The 15,259-nt window shown below is 40.6% G+C and overlaps 2 protein-coding genes across 2 annotated transcripts; one reads left to right on the top strand and one right to left on the bottom strand.

Annotated features, from left to right (window-relative positions):
• Positions 1-1,595: 1,595 nt before the first annotated feature.
• Positions 1,596-11,655, top strand: LOC306784641 (phosphatidylinositol 5-phosphate 4-kinase type-2 beta-like). Its single transcript, XM_079278689.1, has 10 exons — positions 1,596-2,167; positions 4,962-5,059; positions 5,880-5,976; positions 6,091-6,243; positions 6,769-6,915; positions 7,197-7,235; positions 7,637-7,750; positions 8,832-9,093; positions 9,312-9,415; positions 10,497-11,655. Exons 1-10 carry the CDS (start codon positions 2,024-2,026, stop codon positions 10,575-10,577), a joined length of 1,239 nt encoding a protein of 412 aa, XP_079134815.1. The 5' UTR covers positions 1,596-2,023; the 3' UTR covers positions 10,578-11,655.
• A 621-nt stretch (positions 11,656-12,276) lies between these two features.
• Positions 12,277-15,178, bottom strand: psmb3 (proteasome 20S subunit beta 3). The gene is made up of 6 exons (XM_079278690.1): positions 15,034-15,178; positions 13,724-13,908; positions 13,351-13,458; positions 13,045-13,222; positions 12,527-12,621; positions 12,277-12,446 (listed from the first exon to the last, which is right to left on the bottom strand). Exons 1-6 carry the CDS (start codon positions 15,034-15,036, stop codon positions 12,398-12,400), a joined length of 618 nt encoding a protein of 205 aa, XP_079134816.1. The 5' UTR covers positions 15,037-15,178; the 3' UTR covers positions 12,277-12,397.
• Positions 15,179-15,259: the final 81 nt, after the last annotated feature.

The following is a 15,259-nucleotide window of genomic DNA, read 5'->3' as shown; positions in this document are numbered from 1 at the left end:
TGCCATAAAGTTGTGGGACTCAAAAGTGTCAGATTTAAAAGTATAACTGGTCAAATTTAAAGCAGCTGGAGCCCGAGATCCTGACTTGTAGTCCCAAAAATGGGTCCATCAGCTCAAGAGGCACGGATACTTAATAATGCCATAATGCAACTCAGTATCTGTTCGTAAGGCTCACCCTGCCCTTGTCTTGTTCATGTCCCCTGTTTGTTACACATTGTCTTTTAAATAGATTTGTAATCTCCAAGCTGAAGCTGAGATAACCCTGATGACATCATTTGGGTTTATTTTGTCAGACTTGACAGAGCTCCATACAAATGTAGCACTAACCATGACAAGTAAATTGAGAAATGAAATTGGTTTGATCATATCATCAAATGGTGATTGAACCATTAGCAATAAACAGTTAGTGAACAAAGAAAACGAATCAGACTTTACATTTATTTTCCAAAGAATCAAAAGAAAGTTTGTCACGAACACTGTTTTATTTTCTAACTTGCTGTAACTTATCAAATCACTTGCTTTAGTTTTACCCTGAAAATGTCTTGATATCATCATATTGAACCATTTGAAATGTGTGTAATTCTGCAGAATATTGCTGACAATGCAGTGCATGAGTGAACCTGTGGCCTCTATACAGTGTTGTCAGACCAGAATCTGTGGTGTGTGGCCTTGGGGTCCTTGGGGACATTGTGTCCTACATCTTTCTGTGTTTAGGGTTTTCTACGTAAATTAAGACAAATCTCACTGAAATTAGAATAATGTCACGCGTATATTTCTCATTTGTTTGTATGTGACACTGTGAGGGGTTCCTGTTAACCATCAGGTGACCTGGTGAGGAATTTCAGCTAGTTTGCCAACAGTTTTAACCATGGCGACATCATTTATTGTGACCTGTTATCAAACATGGTGGTAAAATCTTTAACAGCTTAGATGCATGGCCCATTCTAAATACTGCAGATAGAAACAAGAGATCAGCTGTTATCAATGTGTCTTCAAAGCACTCACACCTCACCTGTCAATGTTTGATCAACCCAACAGTACATATTTTTTTTGGTGACTTAGAATCTGACAGGTTAACGTTACATGTTTTAGTGCAACAGCTGTTACAACCAGGGACATTCTATTGAGGATATACTGGGTTGATGTCATGTTGTTATGCGGGAGTTTTGGCATTTTAGCAACCTGGGGGAGACTAAACAACAAAATTGGTGAATAAAATCAACACTTGGTGTTTTTACAGTGATATTTAGCCGTTTTTATACTATTTAAAGCCAGTATTTCCCCACTAAAATGTTCCTTGTGGTGTGTACAACCAGCATTCACACCCTTATCTTGGCAATTGACTTGGATTAAAAATAACAGTTAAGTGAATGAATAAAATATGAACACTCCAACCACTAACATTTATCAGATTGGGGATTTGGACGGACTTGGTCTCGGAATTTTAGTCCTCACTCCTTGGCTATATAACCCATCTACCCTCCAGGTCCTGGTCCAGATTGAGGTGTGGGAACCCCTGTAGTTCTAGCGGCGGCCTGCTGGGCGCGCTGTTGACCGTTAAGAGCAACACAGACGCCATCTTGAGGAGACCCCGAACTGGTTGGTGACTGTCTGACAACAATCTCAGGCGCATCATGATGGGATTACGCACCAACAAGTAAAACAGCATCACATCAGTTCCGCGTTAAAGGGAAAGGAGAGGAGCTGTCCAGCGTTTGTTCACCGATCCAGGTTTTTTATTTTTTTAAAGAGAGAGGCTGCTCTGTAGCCTGATGGCCGGCTAGCTGCTCTCTGGACTCCACCGCGGCCTGCTCGGGAGGAGGAAGGGTGGTGACGGCGCAAAATGCTCTACCGCTGACTCCCAACAAGACCCAGAGACTCGCTGCGAGTTGGACGACGAGCACGATGCACTGATAGTTTTTTTTTAGACGCCCTTAAACTTTCCCGAATTTTTGTGTTGTGTGTCGAGGCTGTGAACGACAGTGAGTGCCGTCTTGCGTACCCTGAATTCCCAGCCTGAGACATGTCATCCAACTGCACCAGCGCAGCGCCTGTCAGCGCTAGCAAAACCAAGACGAAAAAGAAGCATTTTATAGGACAGAAAGTGAAATTATTCCGTGCGAGTGAGCCCATTATCAGCGTTTTAATGTGGGGTGTCAACCATACGGTAAGTGCGTCTTAAATGTCTCGTGGTCGCCAGTAAGCGGTTTGTTTATGCTGCTGTTTTGATTTAGCTAGCCAGCTAGCTTAGCCAGCTGCCCTCATCTGTCAAGCCAGCTCTGATGCGCTCAGTCGACCGCGTTAAATGTCTCGTTTCACGGATATTCGCCAAGTATTTAGTAGTGACGCTTGGACAGAGACCTGCTGGCCGGCTCTGTACCGAGCTGCTCGTTGTCGTACAGTTTGCAGCTAACTGCTGATGCCTCGACAGCTAGCAGCGGATTGCTTCGCATGAAGCGTGCGTTTTGCAGGGGATTTTGACGTGTGTCTGTTTTTAAGTCCCTGCAACTGTGGAGTGAATATCAGGTTCGACAGGTTGTGCGTTTTCACTGACCGCGTAGCGTTAACAATCTGCCACCATTTGGTGTTTTTGGAGTCAAGTCGTGAGCTGCGGTTGCTGTAACGCAGGCATGGAGTGGGAGGGGTGTGCCACCAGTCAGGCAGCTGGAGCAGCAGGTTACACCGATTTTCAGCTCCCACAGCTGCAGACAGCAGCCTGCCCCATTGTTTAAATAAACCTGCTCCCGAGCTTGCAGCTCCAATGCTCGGCGCATGCATCCAACTGCTGCAAGTTAATTGCATCACACAATCTCCCTATAAATAGCTAGCAGTAAAAAAAAAACATGTATATCAAATTCACTTTTGGCCGAGACTGCCTATGGGCTATGTAAAGCACGGTGAGGGGCAGATTCGACATCAGTGATGGATGGAGTTGCACCAGCAGCTTGCTCTTGCCTAATGTGCAATACACATAGTAACTGTTTGGTCACACTCTGTCACACAGTTTGATTGATGCATGAAAAGCAGCTTCTCAGGTGTGAGAACTTTACGTCCAGAGTTGAAACTTTTTTTGATCTGCTCTGAGTAAAAGCACACCTGTATGGGTTTATTGTCACAGTCAGGTGTAGTTTGTTTTTAAAGCACACTGGCACTGTTTTGATGAAGTTACAGTATTGTGTGGTGAACTGACTCCTCTTCCAAAGATTAATGTCGTCATTATGTAATTGGTAATAATTCAAAGGTGCGTAACAGGCACGGCAGATGTGAAACTGTGACACTGGGAATGTGTTTCTGCGTCTGCATCAAACCACGCTGATTTCGGCAAGACGTGATCCCAAACACTAGCCTGTTAAATGAAAGGCGATGTACTGCAAACAACCAAGGAATTAGGGAAGCAGCTAATGATATGGTTATCACTGCAGCATCTCCAGTATGCAGTGGGTGAACTTTGGCAGTGGGCGTGTGGGTGCAGCTCATAGGCCTGGTGATTTGAGGTGTGGGTGGGAAGCCGATTCAAGACATCAAACAGACTTCTCATCAAAGTCCTCTTCTTCCAGTCAGGAGTTGTATGCATTTTTAATTGTGCCCTCGCTGTTATGCTGCAAGACTTCACTTCCACACAGTGTCAGTCAGTGTTTAGATGATGTACTGCTTGTTTCCATACTTCTCAAAGTTGCACATTATTTTTAGATACGTTTCATGCAAATGAACAGGCCTCCACTAGGAAGCTACCTGACTGACTATTTCCTTTATGGCAACTTAACTACTATATTATACTTATATTATAAAAGTATATTAACTATACTCCTATAAATAAGGTTGTTGTTATTAATATTGGGAATGGGGAAGTTACAGCTTGGAATCAGATGATATTTAAGTCGGGTTGGCTGTTTATGAGTTTATTTGTGTGCTCGCTAAATATTCTATCCAGCAGCTGTTATAACAGTAGCATATTTAAATCTCATTAATGCACCATCAGGAGTTTGAGATGACTTTGAAAATGAGAAGAACATATATTAAATTGCCAAACAGCACTGCCAGGACCGTGTACTGCCCCTTTTAGTATCACTTCATAGTTACTCACAGGCTCTGGGGTAGTGGTATTTCTTCAGTCTTGTATTGCTGTTTACACGATAATCTTCAAGGACATTTTTTCTTAGCGGTCCATCAGCGTGAGCTTTTGCCCTGGATGAGTGTCCGCAGATAAGATCAGAGTTGTACATGGATGGATGCGTAATACAACACCTAGTATTCCCATATTTAGCCTAATGGATGTCTTATTTTATATGGATAATCTTAACTTTAACTTATCTTCTGTAATTATAATGGGAAAGCATCATATCCATGTAGAATTATAACTATAACACTATGGAAACACTTTGAAGATCAGCTTTTATTGTAACATTGTTTAATAAGTGTTCACAGTTTGCTTCTTCAAAGGCCCCCTGTACAATAATGTATAAATAATAGATTTGTTTTATATCAGTTAGGTTAAATGTGATGATCACATTGTCAGCATTTTTGTTAATGTCCCATTCTTAATTTATAATAATGTTATTGATTCAAATGCAGAGTTAATGGTTGGTGCTGGTAAACACTCGTATTAATTCGGGCTGACTGTGACATGCGACTGACGATGGATATTGTTCTTGTGGAGCGTGTTGCAGGTATTCGCAGCTCTGCTCTCATGATGAGCATGTCCAGTACTTGAGGGCAAAATGAGATGCTGTACATATTTTTCACTGTTGTATCTTTATATGTTATGATATGTTTAAAGGTGCATCTGGATTTTAGTATTTCATGCAAGAGTCTGTATTGAGTATAATTTCAAACTGTGAAATAGCAAAAGTCCATATTGCTGCTTTGATTTCTTAATCATAGAGTCTGTAAAGTGGGAATATCAGCTCCGGGCTGTTGTCTGATCTCTCTCTCTCTCTCTTTTTCTCACTTCTCTCCCTCAGATTAACGAGTTAAGTAATGTGCTTGTACCAGTAATGCTGATGCCAGATGACTTTAAAGCCTACAGTAAGATCAAAGTGGACAACCACCTATTTAACAAGTAGGTACATCACAGCTTATGCAGCTCAGTCTGTTAAACCCAACGGCTGAGTTCAAAACACCTGACGTAACTCCTGAAAGTCCACTTTCCATTTCATTGCTCAAATGCTCAAATTACTGATTATTTTGCACTCTCATCAAAATACAAATTGAGACTTGCTCTGAATGGCCCTAATATGTTGTATTCAGAATGGATGTCCCCAACAATAACGCGGCAATGACTTCACCAAGAATCCTAGCAATACAAATCATCCTCATGTAAAGTAGCATCTTTGTTTTCTTTAAGGCCGAGAGTAGCATGTGACGACCTCCAGCAATCAGAGAAATGTACCCGTTTAGTCCTGAACTGTGATGAATTTGTGATGTTTGCTGCAATTCCAATTTCATTGCGCATTCACATTCTAGCGCGATAATATTTTTGGGGTGATTTAAGGGTTTCGGTTGGTAGTATGGATGCAAGTTCCGTAAAGTGACTATTTACACACGATTTTTACACATCTGGCTTCAGTCTCGCATGTCGTGAAAAATGTCATATATTTAAATGAGGTGTTGATTAAAAAGCCAGATGTTTACTTTACTATTTTATGCACTTTAAAATGTTGTCATCCTGCAAATAGGCAGCATCTAAAAGGAGAACAAATGCCTTTGAAAAAGGAACTCAAAGCTGTAAATGTCAATTCTGAATTGTATTATTGTCTGTGCACACAACAGCAGAAATAAATCCGACATTCAACATTTTGCAAACTCTTCTTCCTCATTTTCAGTAATGAGCCCCTGAGCTCCTGTTTGTTGACTGACTGGTTGTGTCTTTTACTTGTCAGAGAAAACCTGCCTAGTCGCTTTAAGTTCAAAGAGTACTGTCCCATGGTGTTCAGAAACCTGAGGGAGAGGTTCTGCATTGATGACCAGGACTACCAGGTAAGTCACTTTGATGAATGAAATCTAAATTATTTCAGGGGAAAGAGGACTTGGGTCATTTCTACTTTGACGTGAGAATATAACTGGATGTTGTTGTTGTTGTTTTTTGGGCAGAACTCTCTAACGAGGAGCGCCCCACTCAACAGCGACTCCCAGGGGCGCTTCGGCAACCGCTTCCTGTCCAGCTACGACCACCGCTTTGTAATTAAAACGGTTTCGAGCGAGGACATCGCTGAGATGCACAACATCCTCAAGAAATATCACCAGGTAGAAGTCCCTTGTCCCACCACACGGGACATCCAGAGACGGAATCAAATACCTTATGCCGTGTTCACACCAGCGTCACACCATTTTTTCACCGAAGTTGAAAAATTTCAACTCACGCGTTTGGGGTGTTTTGCGTTTCACGCAAATTTGCGTCACTCCAGTCCCATCACGTCTGTGCATAGACTTTGTATGGATTTGCCCCGTGTTTGTTGTGAACACAGCATTAGATATCTGTAATGTGCTTAAATGATGGGTTTGAGTATTTGTTATTTCATACACTATTTAATCTAAATGTTTACTGTTTGTATAGATGGAGTGTAGGAAAGACATTTAGGAGCATCATTCTGTGAACATATTTTAAGATGTGCTTCCTTCATTTGAATCTAAGGTTACTCATGCATGTAAATGATGCAGAAGTGTTGAAATGATGTGACTGTAGAGCAGTGCTGTGTCCAGTTTTCATCATGCTGTATATCTGATTCCTGACTCCCACTCTCTCGGCTCTCCTCCCTTCATTGTCTCCAGTTTATAGTGGAGTGTCATGGCAACACGCTGCTCCCACAGTTCCTGGGCATGTACAGGCTAACAGTGGACGGAGTGGAGACGTACATGGTGGTGACCCGGAATGTATTCAGCCATCGCCTCACCGTACACCGCAAATACGACCTGAAGGTACAAACGTGTTTATGTCGATCACAGGATATTTGCAGAAGATTACAAATCCAGCTCATCTGTAAAGAATTCTGGGTTTGTGCTGAATATTACAGTGATCCTAAAACAATGCCTCATGGCATAAGCCTCTTCTACTGCTAAGTATTCTCTGGAGAAAAGCTTACCGCTCCAATATTGACAGTTTAAAAAGACAGTAAAATGCACCAATGTGTGCACCTCTGATGTGTCTTGAGCTGCTTTCAATTAATTCTATTTTTACTCTCATTTTCTCTCATTTGTAGGGTTCTACGGTCTCAAGGGAAGCCAGCGACAAGGAGAAGGTGCGTTTTATTTCTGTACAGTGACGGCTGCTGACATGATGGGATAAATATAAACTCCCTTAGCTCACCCCAAAGGCAAACCTGTCCAATGACAGCTAAATTAAGCAAGTTTTAAGTAAGGAGATTTATTCTATTAGTACCCTTTTGCACTGGCCTCATGTGGTCAGTGTGTCATACTCTGTTGTACTTGTTTTGTTTGTTAGTATGCGCTGTAGACTTGGTGGAATGGGACGTTATCTGTCATCATTGAAAGACTATTTATTTTGACCATATCTCTATGTATTTGTCATAATATTACATTTATGACTGTGTAATTGTAACACTTGCATGTGACCTCTAATCATCCTCATTAACAACATTTTTCCGACTGTTTGCTAATTCAAGACTTCTCCTCTCTTCAGGCAAAAGAACTCCCAACTTTTAAAGACAACGACTTTCTGAATGAAGGCCAGAAGCTGCAGATAGGAGATGACAACAAGAAGTACTTTTTGGAGAAGCTAAAACGTGATGTAGAGGTAAGGAACGCATCCGGGTTTTCATCTTGTCAGCTGTAAAATTGTTCATCTTGTTGTTATTATTATTGAATGAGTTTGGGTCGAGATGGTAATCAAACGTTAATACTTTTGGTTGCACCGAATATTGACAATCGTCAAATACAAAAGGTGGGATTTGTTTTTCTACTTTGATTTCCATTAGAAACGTATACTGTACTAACTAGACTACGCTATTTTCTTTAAACATTTATATTCCTTGAAGTAAAGTATATTACTGAAACATCATCTTACAATAACTCGTGTGTTGTAAGTACAAGTGTTGAAACAATTTGTACAAATGACTGGTTGTACTGCAATACACAGATCTATTTTCCATGGCAAGCTGAAATACATTTCAATGCTGCCTAATTATAGATATAATACCCATTATTACATAAGTTATTTGTTTATTTAACATGTTACTTTGAATACATATGCCATATTGTTTGGCATTACAATCTAGGGCTACTCTGAGTTTATTTTTTTTACATTCAAAGCTTCTATTGAGGTTTTCAAATAAAGCTTTGAATGTCTGTCGTCGCTGTTTAGGACGCCATCACCCGTAAAACTGTGGAAATATAAAAGAATTCTATGAATGTAATTTATGGTGCTGTTCGATTTTCTCAAAACATTTTGACTTTTGGACTTCACAACGCTCTGACATTATTTGAGATGTTTGGCTCACTCAAGTCTGAAACAATTCTACGCAGCCACCACTCAAAGAAAAGCTGGTCAGCATTCAAATGTCAATTTAGAATGATATGAATGAAGGTTCAATCTGTTATTTTATTGACAAACAAATGTTCTTCAGACCTGTATGACCGAGAAACACTCAAAATACAGACGTGACAACGAGGCATTACATTGAGTGTTATTTGTGTATTGTGTGTGTGTGTGTGTGTGTGTGTGTGTGTGTGTGTGTGTGTGTGTGTGTGTGTGTGTGTGTGTGTGTGTGTGTGTGTGTGTGTGTGTGTGTGTGTGTGTGTGTGTGTGTGTGTGTGTGTGTGTGTGTGTGTGTGTGTGTGTGTGTGTGTGTGTGTGTGTGTGTGTGTGTGTGTGTCAGTTCCTGGCCACCCTAAAGATCATGGACTACAGTCTCCTGGTGGGAATCCACGATGTGGATCGGGCCGAGCAGGAGGAGATGGATGTGGAGGGCGTGGGAGAGGAGGAGGAGTACGAGAACGACGGGATGGGCGGAGGCGTGCTCACCGGCTCCTTCGGCACACCCCCCGACAGCCCCGGAAACCCTCTCAACTGTGGAGGATTCTTCGGCCCCGGGGACTTCGACCCCTCTGTGGACGTTTACGCAATCAAGAGCCACGACAGTGAGGGTCGCCTTTGACATCCATCTGACTCAATTAACTTAGCTTTATATTCAGCATTGGCAGTTAATTAGATGACAACTTGTCTGTAAAGGAAGAAATCATTTCTATTTGTTTAGTTTGATTAAGAGCACTCAAAACTAAGGAGTAGTCAAAGCTGCCGTCCTCGTACAATAGAAGAAATGTGTGTAAAACCTTGTGATGTGTTGTTCTTGTGCTAGGTGCTGTGAAGAAGGAGGTGTACTTCATGGCTATCATCGACATCCTCACTCACTATGACGCGAAGAAAAAAGCTGCACATGCTGCCAAAACTGTGAAACACGGGGTGAGTGTCAATACTACATCATGCCCCATCCCTCTATGGCTACACATTCAGATTACAGAGAATCATTTAAATTATTCAATAATAACATCATGAATACTTTATGCAAAACACTTTTTGTAAAGCAATACATTATTGTATCATTTCATATTTATTTAATCATTAAAACTCAATAAAATCACATGTGACCTCAGCCTCCCAGCAGGCTAACCAGCCAACCAGCTAGCTACAACAACCAAAGAGAAAGACAGTGGCTGCGTTCCAAATCTTGTACTTTTTCTTTTTACTTTTAGTACATACTGCCTCTGCCATTACAAAGTATGTACTGCAAGAATGCATTCAATTGGGACGTACTACTTTGTGAAAACATTGAGCCAGATAAGCATGCTGGCTTGCGTACGGCAAAATGCGACCGGATGCAGCAGGACATAGATCTGAATAAACGAGCGAGCTGCTACTGCCAACGCTGGCTCTTCAATTTAATGCTAAGTAATAAATCTAAGCTCATTAACAGGCTGGTGAGGTAGCATGTGTAGCATTGTTGAGCTTAATAAAAGGAGAAGCCAGTTATTATATTGTACCCGTTTGTGGCTGGTATTGTTGTGAGTCTGTGTGTGACTCATTGTGGTAAAACGTGTTCCTGTAGACACCTTCTGTAGCAGGAACTACCACAGAAAAGGTTTCGTGTACTTGGCCAGTTACTTTTCTGCTGTGATCATCACAAGATGGTCTCTAGTTGTATTTCTTTCAGTAGCAGTGTCTGGTTTTTGATTCAGAATAACTATAACAACAATGGCTACATTTTGGTGGCTGAGCTTGTTTAGAAAGACTGGAAGAATGTGATTGACAATTAATAAACTATTCCATAAAGAAGTCAAAATGAATCAAATTTCATAACAATTAGTGTGGTTTTCATAATCATGAATTAAGTTTTAATGATTTATTATTATTATACAGCCCCTGAAAGTACATTTTACTCCATGTAACACAAAAATGTATGGAAATCAAAAGTATTAATGATCTTATATTGCATGTTCGTCGCTCCATCTATCTAATGTTGTACCTTGTTGTTTGTGTTTCTTAGGCGGGGGCCGAAATATCGACGGTGAACCCGGAGCAGTACTCAAAACGATTCTACGAGTTCATGTCCAACATCTTATCATAGACTCATCTCCAAGTCCAGCCAGTCACTTTCTGTCATAGATCTGTCAAATGCCACGCACTTATTTCTCTTCTCCTTCACATCAGTGTAGGTCCATCTCCCCCCTGCCTCTCTACGCCCAGAAAAAAAAAGAAACTACCAGTGTCCTCCCACATCCAGCATGAGTCTGGCAGGAAGGATGCACCGCGCCTGTTACACTGTCCCCCACACACACACACCCCACCACCTCCCCGGCTCCCTCATCTACTAGCTGACTGCAAAAACTCATGAAACCACTCACTGAATTCGGAATGACATCCCGATAATCTCCCTGTTCTTTTTTTTAAATTTTTTATTCTGCCTCCCGGTTCTCCTCAGCCACCTTATTAATCCTCACGCCAGCACGGAAACTGTCTCACTAATGCCTTGAACGAGTGTGTCAGCTTCAGCAGTTAACAGTCCGTCAGTACAGTCTCTCTGGTTTCTGTTCATGTCGTTGTTGTTCTTATCATTTCTATTAGACACACACACATACACGCGCAGATGTAAACAACTTGCACAGATGCTGAATGGTCAGATTGCATGACAAACACTTTGACAGTTGCTATCAGGCTTCTCTCACAGTACCAACAAAAGAATCAAAAGCACTGCTGACAAATTGGAACAGGGGGTAAACACTTTAATATATAATGGTGTATTAAGTAAATTAATGCAATATCAAAAATGCATGGCTGATGTGTACATGAGACTCCACCAGTAGGTTGAAACATCAAACCACTGAACTTAGCATCTGAGTGTTATGACTTTAAAAAAAAGAAATTGAAAAAAAATTGGTGTTTAAATGTTACGTTGCCATATTGTTTTTGAATATTTCTGAAATTTTAACAGTGAGCTTGGTGGAGGTTGGTCAAAGAAAAAAAAATTCACATAAAAAGGGGAATTCTGCAGCAAATACTTGTTTTATTACCATAATGATCATTTTTATATCTTTACATTAATGTAGCAATTTTGTGTTTGTATACAGTATTGTTTTGTTAGATATTAGAAAAAAAAAAAGTTACTTGAAAATGATTCATTGCATATTAAAGGGAGTTTTATCTTGTTTGGCTATGCTTATTTCTTCAGTGACTGTACCTCACTGTTTGACCAAAATGTTTTTATTTAGGTCACAGGATAACTGAGCTATCTCCATGGCAACTGACCAAATGCCATCTACAAAGGCGGACTGTGAGAGGCAGTTAAAAACTTTGGAAAAGGCCTGTAAGTAGACCCGGGGTTAGGGTTTTTGTCCAAACACCAGAAAACATCTCATTAAGCAATAGCATTTCCCTGAACAGTTAGGTTATTGATAGACTTCAGGGGCTCCCAAAAGATTTTAGAAATAAAGTACAGGTCAAACTCCATAAATGCAGTATTCTACACTTCCCATAATGCAACTTTGTATGGTATTTTGCATGGTCTGAGGGTTCACATCAGGACTGGCCCCTTCAGGCGTTTCGTTGAAAGAATGTCAAATTGTTGCTACAAGTGTTCTCTGCAGTGACGTGTCGACATGTCGAGAACCAAGGTTTACGTATTTTTAGGTCAGCCAACCTTGCTGATGTAGTCTTCCTTGAATTTTAATTTCAGTTGCCAATGCCTTAGTTTGGTGCAGAACTGGTGAATTTGAACATGAATCAAAGATCTGAAAAGTGATGGCAATGTAGTGCAATTTCTTCCATCAATAATATCAGTCAAGTTCATTGTTTAAACCTACATTTATTTATTGAAGAAAGAAAAAAAAAAAGACAGTACAAGCATTGTTTATCATTTGTGTTGGTGAAGTGTGGGGAGAAACAGAAGCTCTAGTCCATCCTGGCTTTCAGGGTTCGTGTGGTGATCTTGTCTTTCTCACTGCAAGAGAAAAGAAAAGGCTGTCAATCCCTGAACACCTGTCATTCCACCCAACCCTAACCTGTGCACACTGTACTTACATGACATGTACAACGACTCCCATACCAGACACTGCATCTCTATCAACGGCATTCAGCATCGCCTGTGAGATGGTCTCAAACAGGTCCTCTGGTTCCTGCGTGATCAAACATTTCTCAAATAAACACTCAAGAATGGTTAACTGAAGAATACCTGAATTCTAGGTAGAACTCACATACATGCTATGTATTGGCCTCTGCAGTGCAAATGGAATAAACAGACAATGCCGATAATAAAAGGCAGCAGATTTCTACTCTAAGTTGAACTTTGTGTTGAAATTGTCAGCTGTGTAAAGACAACATTGTGTTCTCGTTAATCTCCGCCCCAAAAGTTAGAGTGGCCAATTTACCAATACCGTAAATGGAAGCTAGTAGTAACTACATTTACACAAGGTTTCTCATTATCATGCAAACATTATATACTTGCGATGGGCAATACTCATTTGCATATTAGGAAAGTGGTCGTAACTGTAAGGAACCTACATGCTTAACAGTGACCTCAAACTTCACTCACTACTTACCATTTCTGGCTCCCACAAAGACTCACACATGCCGTACATCTGCTCTGAGCAGGTGCCACTGACAACAAAGTCTTCTGTCACCATGGGACAGCCAATCAAATCCAAGGAGCAGATGAATGGCTCTGAGGTTTTGGGATCAAGTCCGGCAATCACAGGCTCGATGTAGTATGGCCCAAACCTAATGAGATCAGATATTCTTTTACCTTCCATGCAATAATCTATGCCAACGGTATGCCGTCTGTCTGCAGCTTATAAATTGGACATGGGTCTTGTTTAATGGGTCTATATTAACTTTGGTACTCTCACCTCTTTTCATACAGCAGGTTGGACACCATGCTCATGAAGGTCTTGGGCTTGATCTGGCGACCCTCCTTCAGCTCATACAGGTTCAGTCTGAATTTCAGCCTCTGGGATCTACACAAAAAGCAAAGACACAATCGTTCCCGAGACATTTTACAACAGAGAATCTCTTTTTCAATAATCACAAAGAACGCAAACTTAACTTACTTCCTAGCGGTGACTAACCGCATAACTAAAACCACAGTGTCCCCTTTATACCAATACATAAGATCTGAAAGTAGTCAAAGTAATTTCGTAGATGTGTCATAGTCATGCCCTGGTGGTGGAAGAACTGTTTTTGCCACTTTGAGAGAAAGACGTGAAGGTTAAACACACTCACACTGTCTGAACATCAGTGGCCAGTCCAGCCAGCCCGATGTACAGCTTCTCTCCCATGGGGAAGATCTTCTGGAAATCCGTAGTGACCATCTGAGCCTGAATGCCAAATCTCCGGTCTGCTGCTATTGCCACACAGTTCTTCCCCCGCATGGCCATGACGGCCCCTCCGTTATAAGACATAATAGACTGGATGAAAAAGGACAAAAGTAAGTCAGAGTTTAAATGATAAATAGTTAAATGAATTAGTCAATTGACTAAAAAAATGTATCAGCAACCATTGTGATGAATTTATGCATTTTCAATTGTCATTTTCAGCTAAAAAGACAAAACATTTTTACACTTGTTCTGACATTTAACTGACTAAACAATCAATTGATGGATTTCTATGAAGCAAAAAGGTTTAACAATACAAGAATCAAAAGGAAGAAAATAAGAACCTCAACCACAGGACCGAGGTATTTGTAAGAATACTGTAAATATATTCTGTAAGTCCATGTCTATTATACAAATAATGTAAAAAACATTTGTCTTCAAAATACATCCGGACTCAAATTGATTTCAATAAGTTTTAAATATAGCACGTGCCAATTTAATTAATCAGAGTTACATCTTAGCCACATGTTTAAGTAACGTTAAGCATGTAGAAGTACTTTAAAATAACAAACTAACAAAAGTAGCAATTGTAAAATAAAAGATGTAGTTCTAGGACCAATGTCTGAAATATCGCGCGTGAGACTTTTCTAAATGCAATGATATTTAGATGAAAATCGTAACTGGGTTGTCACTGTTGTGACAGTAGCCTTACCTTATCCAATGCTAACTAGCTAGCGTTAGCCATATTTAGTTGGAGGTTCAGCTTATGAAGATGACACTGTTCAATCAACACGTTAGCTGATGTTGACACAGACGGAACAACAGTTTAAGCTTACCCTGGGTATACAATCAAGATGTCTTTAAAGTTAATTAAGGACAGCGTTAGCTCGTGTGCAGCTAACGTTGAGTTAGGCAACGTTAGCCGTTTAGCTAATAACTAAGCTAAGTAAGTTATTTAGCTGCACAGCTATCGTCCGCTACTATAACAATGTATTCCTCTGAAACTATTTAATTAATTAACCGAACACAATAATTGTAACTTTACAGTAGTTTGTTTCCAGAGAATTGTTAGCATGCTAGAGATGTGTATGCGCTAGCTGTTAGCTACGAACATTAGCTTAGCCAAGCTCTTGTAACTATTAGCCTTAACTAGCTAGTTAATTGGACGATTTTGACCTCAAACTCATTCGCATATGATCTGATGTATGGCGCTCTTACCATCGTGAAGGTGTTGCGGTATATTCCTAAATGCTAGAACTTGCGAACTCCACTTCTTCTTCACTATTATGAACAGCTCGTTGGTTTCCAAGAGTGACTACACGATTTAGAAACACAGAGATCAGAGTAGCATGATTCTCCTACTTCATCGCTTTCGCAGAAGGCTATTGGCTGCATGAACGGTATTGGGTGCAAAGCGCTGCTGTCATTGGATGATATCGGTAAA

Source organism: Melanostigma gelatinosum, assembly GCF_949748355.1.
Source record: "Melanostigma gelatinosum genome assembly, chromosome: 11".
NCBI lineage: Eukaryota > Metazoa > Chordata > Actinopteri > Perciformes > Zoarcidae > Melanostigma > Melanostigma gelatinosum.
Note: the sequence above shows the minus strand (reverse complement) of the source record. Positions and strands in the feature narration are given on the sequence as shown.